The sequence below is a fragment of the Taudactylus pleione genome, unplaced genomic scaffold, assembly GCF_031769625.1.
Source record: "Taudactylus pleione unplaced genomic scaffold, aTauple2 ptg001198l, whole genome shotgun sequence".
In the NCBI taxonomy this organism is placed as follows: domain Eukaryota; kingdom Metazoa; phylum Chordata; class Amphibia; order Anura; family Myobatrachidae; genus Taudactylus; species Taudactylus pleione.
The window spans coordinates 495,808-507,277 of record NW_028285599.1 but is presented as its reverse complement, the minus strand read 5'-3'; the positions used below and the strand labels follow the sequence as shown (position 1 = coordinate 507,277).

General features: G+C 48.9%; 1 protein-coding gene across 1 annotated transcript in view; it reads left to right on the top strand.

Annotated features, from left to right (window-relative positions):
• The first annotated feature begins 548 nt into the window (after positions 1–548).
• The window catches only part of RERGL (RERG like), a 35,285-nt gene continuing 24,363 nt past the window's right edge, over positions 549–11,470 (top strand). The window contains exons 1-2 of the mRNA XM_088462350.1: positions 549–638; positions 1,523–1,579. Of these exons, the coding sequence (XP_088318476.1) occupies positions 587–638; positions 1,523–1,579 (109 nt within the window). The 5' untranslated portion in view covers positions 549–586. The remainder of the gene's footprint in view (positions 639–1,522; positions 1,580–11,470) is intronic.

The window sequence follows — 11,470 nt, the reverse complement described above, 5'->3', positions numbered from 1 at the left end:
CGCTGCTGCAAAGGTTTAAATCTAACTGATTCTAATTTACCACAACAGAGAAAACTCATTTATAAAACATTCCTTAGATATCTCCTTCTCCAGTCGTTTCGCACTGAGCTCATTTGTCTAAATTCAGCAAATTTAAAAAAAAAATCAAATTATCTGCAGCAAAAGCAAAGAATTGGGACAGAACATCGGCTCCTTTTCCTAGAATTTCGGCATTATATTAATCTGCAGACGCGGAGACAAATCTTTAATAGGAGAGAATTGAGCGGCTGATCTGGCCCTTACAGGGTTACACGTCTCACAATAATTACCCTATTTCTTCAGGAGAAAGTTTGGTGTTTGGGCAGAAAGGGGGCGGACGGGACCCTCTGATGTCACCCACTCTATTTATACATCTCCCGATGCAGGAAATTCCACAGAAAGCAGATTATGATGTGAGGAGAGAGTCCACCTGTCCCTGGGAAATATCTGTACATATGAGAAAGGATTCTGTGCGGGAATCGGATAGAGACCCCTATAGACCACCAGGAGACCCCCGGTACAATGCGCTGGGTATGGAGCACAGAGGACAACTAGTCTGGACTAAATCATGAACAACATTAAGCTGGCGGTACTGGGCAGCGAGGGAGCCGGGAAATCTGGTAATTGTCACATATGTCACTTACAGGGGTCTATGTACTAAGCCAGGGAGAGAGATAATCTATAGCAGCTTCATTAGCTGGGACACAGTCTGCTAGAGTCCCATGGAAGGAATGACTATATGTTACTTACAGGGGTCTATGTACTAAGCCAGGGAGAGAGATAATCTATAGCAGCTTCATTAGCTGGGACACAGTCTGCTAGAGTCCCATGGAAGGAATGACTATATGTTACTTACAGGGGTCTATGTACTAAGCCAGGGAGAGAGATAATCTATAGCAGCTTCATTAGCTGGGACACAGTCTGCTAGAGTCCCATGGAAGGAATGACTATATGTCACTTACAGGGGTCTATGTACTAAGCCAGGGAGAGAGATAATCTATAGCAGCTTCATTAGCTGGGACACAGTCTGCTAGAGTCCCATGGAAGGAATGACTATATGTCACTTACAGGGGTCTATGTACTAAGCCAGGGAGAGAGATAATCTATAGCAGCTTCATTAGCTGGGACACAGTCTGCTAGAGTCCCATGGAAGGAATGACTATATGTTACTTACAGGGGTCTATGTACTAAGCCAGGGAGAGAGATAATCTATAGCAGCTTCATTAGCTGGGACACAGTCTGCTAGAGTCCCATGGAAGGAATGACTATATGTCACTTACAGGGGTCTATGTACTAAGCCAGGGAGAGAGATAATCTATAGCAGCTTCATTAGCTGGGACACAGTCTGCTAGAGTCCCATGGAAGGAATGACTATATGTCACTTACAGGGGTCTATGTACTAAGCCAGGGAGAGAGATAATCTATAGCAGCTCCCATGGAAGGAATGACTATATGTGGTTATATCCTTTATTCTCTCATTAGTCTCTGCTTTTATCATTTGTAGCGCTCATCGTACGCTTCCTCACCAGCCGCTACATCGGTGAATACGCCTCAAATTCCGGTAAGTGATTAATAATAAGTTAAATCAATTTAATAAGAGTTTTCAACAGACTTCATAGACTGAGAACATATTTCATAGACTGACAACAGACTTCATAGACTGAGAACATACTTCATAGACTGAGAACATACTTCATAGACTGAGAACATATTTCATAGACTGACAACAGACTTCATAGACTGAGAACATACTTCATAGACTGAGAACATACTTCATAGACTGAGAACATACTTCATAGACTGACAACAGACTTCATAGACTGACAACATACTTCATAGACTGACAACATACTTCATAGACTGACAACATACTTCATAGACTGACAACAGACTTCATAGACTGCCAACAGACTTCATAGATTGACAACATACTTCATAGACTGTCAACAGACTTCATAGACTGAGAACATACTTCATAGACTGACAACATACTTCATAGACTGAGAACAGACTTCATAGACTGACAACATACTTCATAGACTGAGAACATACTTCATAGATTGACAACATACTTCATAGACTGACAACAGACTTCATAGATTGACAACATACTTCATAGACTGAGAACATACTTCATAGACTGAGAACATACTTCATAGACTGACAACATACTTCATAGACTGAGAACAGACTTCATAGACTGAGAACATACTTCATAGATTGACAACATACTTCATAGACTGACAACATACTTCATAGACTGACAACAGACTTCATAGATTGAGAACATACTTCATAGATTGAGAACATACTTCATAGATTGAGAACATACTTCATAGACTGAGAACATACTTCATAGATTGAGAACAGACTTCATAGATTGAGAACATACTTCATAGACTGAGAACATACTTCATAGATTGAGAACATACTTCATAGATTGAGAACAGACTTCATAGATTGAGAACATACTTCATAGATTGAGAACATACTTCATAGACTGAGAACATACTTCATAGATTGAGAACATACTTCATAGATTGAGAACATACTTCATAGACTGAGAACATACTTCATAGACTGAGAACATACTTCATAGATTGAGAACAGACTTCATAGATTGAGAACAGACTTCATAGATTGAGAACATACTTCATAGACTGACAACATACTTATTATTCCGCACCCGACGCATTTTGCAGGACTTGCTGACATCATTGTACACGGACTGATACAGATGTATAAATCGCCTCGGTCACTATACACAGCGCAAACAGCACCAGTAACAGGACTACACTAAGAGCATTGCGAGGATGCTGCTGCTGCATTGATATTGGGACCACATTCGGGAGCAGAGTCGGGACTGCTGCCGTTACAGAGCGTGCCCTGAGGTGAGGGGGGGTCTTGCCCCAATGCCCATCCTGCAATGGGGGTAGTAAGGGCTAGTGGGTGCAGGTAGTTCTGCCATTGTCTGCCCACTATGATCTTAGAGAACACTCAGAAGAACAGAGAGGGGGACGCAGGAGGAAGGGCGGCACCGCTGTGGCCCCCAATGATTTTATTACGGGGCCCATAAATATAATGTTCTGCTCCTGTTTTCAGTTGTATAATGATGTGAAGAAGGCGCTCGTCCATTGTTCTGGGTGGAGGGATGGAGATAATTTTATTCCATTTCAGGTGAATATATAAACAGAACGACGATTAGTGTCGCCATACAGCGGCTGCGAGATGGCGGATTCCGGTGTGACAAATGCAAAAGATCAAATTGCTCATCACATCTCACTGTGTATGCAGACGTCATCCAATCAGATTCCCCAGCTGTCCTGGTCACATGTCCGGCAATACGTGATTATGGGTAATTCCATACTGTACATACCAATCATTCTGCCAATATGTCTGCGCTGGCAGCAAGGTTACCGCCAATATACACAGCCAGATGTGCCAATAAATATCTGTGCTGCGCAACCAACGCAATATGTCTGTGAACGATGTCACACCTGGCAACGTGCTCGCTATGTATCGGCCCTCCGGTTTAACGGTCAATATGTTGCCCAGTATGTGCCCAGCTTAAGACAGCGGATTGGGTGCAGACGTGTCTCAGACACCGTTACTGTACAAGTGGGTTAGAGGAATTCGGTTGAGCCCCCGGCCCTCCACACACCCACCCCCCTCCTTCAGCACCCCCCTTCCACCTCTTACCTCACAGGCTGGGAGTGTGGCCTCATAGCCCAGCGCCAAATCCCTATTACCAGCATCCCACAGACCATGCCAGTGGCTGCTGCCGTCTCCCCCCTGGCACACTAGGTAACCACCTGAGTCGCCTAGTGGTGGCACCGCCCTGAGAACGGCCATAGGGTGCGGTGTGATATACAGAGAGCAGCGGGTACATAATAAGGTGGGTAACCCATAGGGCATGGAGCAGTCACCGGCCGGCTGCAATATTCTCTCAGAATGAGATCTCTGAGGATTTTATCTGGTTTATCTGCAGAGAAGACGTGATAGTAAATAGCAGGAGAACGTTGTAACTCCCCCAGGACTAAGCAACAGACGGGACTATAATCACATAGAGAAATATCATTATATTCTATAATCTCACATTCCCATCACACTGGTGATAACAGGAGGGGACGGGGGCGTTTCACATGTCCCTTCATTGCCTAAACCAGTAACCAGTATTCCCCAACTCCCGTCCACAGGGACCTCTAACAATGAATGTTTTCTAGATCTCCTGGTTGGTGCAATGCTGTATTCATTTTATGTCACTTGCAATACACACAGCACCACAGCCCCGCAATACACACAGCATCAAAGCCCCGCAATACACACAGCACCACAGCCCCGCAATACACACAGCACCACAGCCCCGCAATACACACAGCACCACAGCCGCGCAATACACACAGCACCACAACACCGCAATACACACAGCACCACAGCCCCGCAATACACACAGCACCACAGCCCCGCAATACACACAGCATCACAGCCCTGCAATATACACAGCATCACAGCCCCGCAATACACACAGCACCACAGCCCCGCAATACACAGCACCACAGCCCCGCAATACACACAGCATCACAGCCCTGCAATACACACAGCATAACAGCCCTGAATTACACACACCACAGCCCCGCAATACACACAGCATCACAGCCCTGCAATACACACAGCATCACAGCCCCGCATTACACTCACCACAGCCCCACAATACACACAGCATCACAGCCCTGCAATACACACAGCATCACAGCCCTGCAATACAAACAGCACCACAGCCCTGCAATACACACAGCATCACAGCCCTGCAATACACACAGCATCACAGCCCTGCAATACACACAGCATCATAGCCCTGCAATACACACAGCATCACAGCCCTGCAATACACACAGCGCCACAGCGATGTAATACACAGAGCATCACAGCCCTGCAATAAACACATCACAGCCCTGCAATACACACAGCAGCACAGCTCTGCAATACACACAGCACCAAAGCCCTGCAATACACAAAGCACAGGCCTGCAATACACACAGCACCACAGCCCTGCAATACACAGAGCATCACAGCCCTGCAATACAGACATTACAGCCATGCAATACACACAGCATCACAGCACAGCCCTGAAATACACACATCACAGCCCTGCAATACACACAGCAGCCTAGTCCCCCAATACACACATCACAGCCCTGCAATACACACAGCAGCACAGCCCTGCAATACACAAAGCATCACAGCCCTGCAATACACACAGCATCACAACCCTGCAAAACACACAGCATCACAGCCCTGCAATACACACAGCATCACAGCCCTGCAATACACACAGCATCATAGCCCTGCAATACACACAGCAGCACAGCTCTGCAATACACACAGCACCAAAGCCTTGCAATACACAAAGCACAGGCCTGCAATACACACATCACCACAGCCCTGCAATACACAGAGCATCAAAGCCCTGCAATACAGACATTACAGCCATGCAATACACACAGCATAACAGCACAGCCCTGAAATACACACATCACAGCCCTGCAATACACACAGCAGCGCAGTCCTGCAATACACACATCACAGCCCTGCAATACACACAGCAGCACAGCCCTGCAATACACACAGCAGCACAGCCCTGCAATACACACAGCATCACAGCCCTTCAATACACACAGCACAGCCCTGCAATACACACATCACAGACCTGCAATACACACAGCACCACAGCCCTGCAATACACAGAGCATCACAGCCCTGCAATACACACAGCATCACAGCCCTGCATTACACACACCACAGCCCCACAATACACACAGCATCACAGCCCTGCAATACACACAGCATCACAGCCCTGCAATACATACAGCACCACAGCCCTGCAATACACACAGCATCACAGCCCTTCAATACACACAGCACAGCCCTGCAATACACACATCACAGACCTGCAATACACACAGCACCACAGCCCTGCAATACACAGAGCATCACAGCCCTGCAATACACACAGCATCACAGCCCTGCATTACACACACCACAGCCCCACAATACACACAGCATCACAGCCCTGCAATACACACAGCATCACAGCCCTGCAATACATACAGCACCACAGCCCTGCAATACACACAGCATCACAGCCCCGCAATGCACACAGCATCATCGCCCTGCAATACACACATCACAGCCCTGCAATACACACAGCATCACAGCCCCGCCATGCACACAGCATCACAGCCCTGCAATACGCACAGCAGCACAGCCCTGCAATACGCACAGCCCTGCAATACACACAGCATCACAGCCCTGCAATACACACATCACAGCCATGCAATACACACAGCATCACAGCCCTGCAATACACACATCACAGCCCTGCAATACACACATCACAGCCCTGCAATACACACATCACAGCAATGCAATACGCACAGCATCACAGCCCTGCAATACACACATCACAGCCCTGCAATACATACAGCATCACAGCCCTGCAATACACACAGCATCACAGCCCTGCAATACACACAGCATCATAGCCCTGCAATACACACAGCATCACAGCCCTGCAATACACACAGCGCCACAGCGATGTAATACACAGAGCATCACAGCCCTGCAATACACACATCACAGCCCTGCAATACACACAGCAGCACAGCTCTGCAATACACACAGCAGCAAAGCCCTGCAATACACAAAGCACAGGCCTGCAATACACACAGCACCACAGCCCTGCAATACACAGAGCATCACAGCCCTGCAATACAGACATTACAGCCATGCAATACACACAGCATCACAGCACAGCCCTGAAATACACACATCACAGCCCTGCAATATACACAGCAGCGCAGTCCTCCAATACACACATCACAGCCCTGCAATACACACAGCAGCACAGCCCTGCAATACACACAGCATCACAGCCCTGCAATACACACAGCATCACAGCCCTGCAATACACACAGCAGCACAGCCCTGCAATACACACAGCAGCACTGCTCTGCAATACACACAGCAGCAAAGCCCTGCAATACACAAAGCACAGGCCTGCAATACACACAGCACCACAGCCCTGCAATACACAGAGCATCACAGCCCTGCAATACAGACATTACAGCCATGCAATACACACAGCAAAACAGCACAGCCCTGAAATACACACAGCAGCGCAGCCCTGCAATACACACAGCAGCGCAGCCCTGCAATACACACAGCAGCGCAGCCCTGCAATACACACAGCAGCACAGCCCTGCAATACACACAGCATCACAGTCCAGCAATACACACAGCATCACAGCCCTGCAATACATACAGCACCACAGCCCTGCAATACACACAGCATCACAGCCCCGCAATGCACACAGCATCATCGCCCTGCAATACACACATCACAGCCCTGCAATACACACAGCATCACAGCCCCGCCATGCACACAGCATCACAGCCCTGCAATACGCACAGCAGCACAGCCCTGCAATACGCACAGCCCTGCAATACACACAGCATCACAGCCCTGCAATACACACATCACAGCCATGCAATACACACAGCATCACAGCCCTGCAATACACACATCACAGCCCTGCAATACACACATCACAGCCCTGCAATACACACATCACAGCAATGCAATACGCACAGCATCACAGCCCTGCAATACACACATCACAGCCCTGCAATACATACAGCATCACAGCCCTGCAATACACACAGCATCACAGCCCTGCAATACACACAGCATCATAGCCCTGCAATACACACAGCATCACAGCCCTGCAATACACACAGCGCCACAGCGATGTAATACACAGAGCATCACAGCCCTGCAATACACACATCACAGCCCTGCAATACACACAGCAGCACAGCTCTGCAATACACACAGCAGCAAAGCCCTGCAATACACAAAGCACAGGCCTGCAATACACACAGCACCACAGCCCTGCAATACACAGAGCATCACAGCCCTGCAATACAGACATTACAGCCATGCAATACACACAGCATCACAGCACAGCCCTGAAATACACACATCACAGCCCTGCAATATACACAGCAGCGCAGTCCTCCAATACACACATCACAGCCCTGCAATACACACAGCAGCACAGCCCTGCAATACACACAGCATCACAGCCCTGCAATACACACAGCATCACAGCCCTGCAATACACACAGCAGCACAGCCCTGCAATACACACAGCAGCACTGCTCTGCAATACACACAGCACCAAAGCCCTGCAATACACAAAGCACAGGCCTGCAATACACACATCACCACAGCCCTGCAATACACAGAGCATCAAAGCCCTGCAATACAGACATTACAGCCATGCAATACACACAGCATAACAGCACAGCCCTGAAATACACACAGCAGCGCAGCCCTGCAATACACACAGCAGCGCAGCCCTGCAATACACACAGCAGCGCAGCCCTGCAATACACACATCACAGCCCTGCAATACACACAGCATCACAGTCCAGCAATACACACAGCATCACAGCCCTGCAATACACACAGCATCATAGCCCTGCAATACACACAGCATCACAGCCCTGCAATACACACAGCGCCACAGCGATGTAATACACAGAGCATCACAGCCCTGCAATACACACATCACAGCCCTGCAATACACACAGCAGCACAGCTCTGCAATACACACAGCAGCAAAGCCCTGCAATACACAAAGCACAGGCCTGCAATACACACAGCACCACAGCCCTGCAATACACAGAGCATCAAAGCCCTGCAATACAGACATTACAGCCATGCAATACACACAGCAAAACAGCACAGCCCTGAAATACACACAGCAGCGCAGCCCTGCAATACACACAGCAGCGCAGCCCTGCAATACACACAGCAGCGCAGCCCTGCAATACACACAGCAGCACAGCCCTGCAATACACACAGCATCACAGTCCAGCAATACACACAGCAGCGCAGCCCTGCAATACACACAGCATCATAGCCCTGCAATACACACAGCATCACAGCCCTGCAATACACACAGCGCCACAGCGATGTAATACACAGAGCATCACAGCCCTGCAATACACACATCACAGCCCTGCAATACACACAGCAGCACAGCTCTGCAATACACACAGCAGCAAAGCCCTGCAATACACAAAGCACAGGCCTGCAATACACACAGCACCACAGCCCTGCAATACACAGAGCATCACAGCCCTGCAATACAGACATTACAGCCATGCAATACACACAGCATCACAGCACAGCCCTGAAATACACACATCACAGCCCTGCAATATACACAGCAGCGCAGTCCTCCAATACACACATCACAGCCCTGCAATACACACATCACAGCAATGCAATACGCACAGCATCACAGCCCTGCAATACACACATCACAGCCCTGCAATACATACAGCATCACAGCCCTGCAATACACACAGCATCACAGCCCTGCAATACACACAGCATCATAGCCCTGCAATACACACAGCATCACAGCCCTGCAATACACACAGCGCCACAGCGATGTAATACACAGAGCATCACAGCCCTGCAATACACACATCACAGCCCTGCAATACACACAGCAGCACAGCTCTGCAATACACACAGCAGCAAAGCCCTGCAATACACAAAGCACAGGCCTGCAATACACACAGCACCACAGCCCTGCAATACACAGAGCATCACAGCCCTGCAATACAGACATTACAGCCATGCAATACACACAGCATCACAGCACAGCCCTGAAATACACACATCACAGCCCTGCAATATACACAGCAGCGCAGTCCTCCAATACACACATCACAGCCCTGCAATACACACAGCAGCACAGCCCTGCAATACACACAGCATCACAGCCCTGCAATACACACAGCATCACAGCCCTGCAATACACACAGCAGAACAGCCCTGCAATACACACAGCAGCACTGCTCTGCAATACACACAGCACCAAAGCCCTGCAATACACAAAGCACAGGCCTGCAATACACACATCACCACAGCCCTGCAATACACAGAGCATCAAAGCCCTGCAATACAGACATTACAGCCATGCAATACACACAGCATAACAGCACAGCCCTGAAATACACACAGCAGCGCAGCCCTGCAATACACACAGCAGCGCAGCCCTGCAATACACACAGCAGCGCAGCCCTGCAATACACACATCACAGCCCTGCAATACACACAGCATCACAGTCCAGCAATACACACAGCATCACAGCCCTGCAATACACACAGCATCATAGCCCTGCAATACACACAGCATCACAGCCCTGCAATACACACAGCGCCACAGCGATGTAATACACAGAGCATCACAGCCCTGCAATACACACATCACAGCCCTGCAATACACACAGCAGCACAGCTCTGCAATACACACAGCAGCAAAGCCCTGCAATACACAAAGCACAGGCCTGCAATACACACAGCACCACAGCCCTGCAATACACAGAGCATCAAAGCCCTGCAATACAGACATTACAGCCATGCAATACACACAGCAAAACAGCACAGCCCTGAAATACACACAGCAGCGCAGCCCTGCAATACACACAGCAGCGCAGCCCTGCAATACACACAGCAGCGCAGCCCTGCAATACACACAGCAGCACAGCCCTGCAATACACACAGCATCACAGTCCAGCAATACACACAGCAGCGCAGCCCTGCAATACACACAGCATCATAGCCCTGCAATACACACAGCATCACAGCCCTGCAATACACACAGCGCCACAGCGATGTAATACACAGAGCATCACAGCCCTGCAATACACACATCACAGCCCTGCAATACACACAGCAGCACAGCTCTGCAATACACACAGCAGCAAAGCCCTGCAATACACAAAGCACAGGCCTGCAATACACACAGCACCACAGCCCTGCAATACACAGAGCATCACAGCCCTGCAATACAGACATTACAGCCATGCAATACACACAGCATCACAGCACAGCCCTGAAATACACACATCACAGCCCTGCAATATACACAGCAGCGCAGTCCTCCAATACACACATCACAGCCCTGCAATACACACAGCAGCACAGCCCTGCAATACACACAGCAGCGCAGTCCTGCAATACACACATCACAGCCCTGCAATACACACAGCAGCGCAGTCCTGCAATACACACATCACAGCCCTGCAATACACACAGCAGCACAGCCCTGCAATACACACATCACAGCCCTGCAATACACACAGCAGCACAGCCCTGCAATACACACAGCATCACAGCCCTTCAATACACACAGCACAGCCCTGCAATACACACATCACAGACCTGCAATACACACAGCACCACAGCCCTGCAATACACACAGCATCACAGCCCTGCATTACACACACCACAGCCCCACAATACACACAGCATCACAGCCCTGCAATACACACAGCATCACAGCCCTGCAATACATACAGCACCACAGCC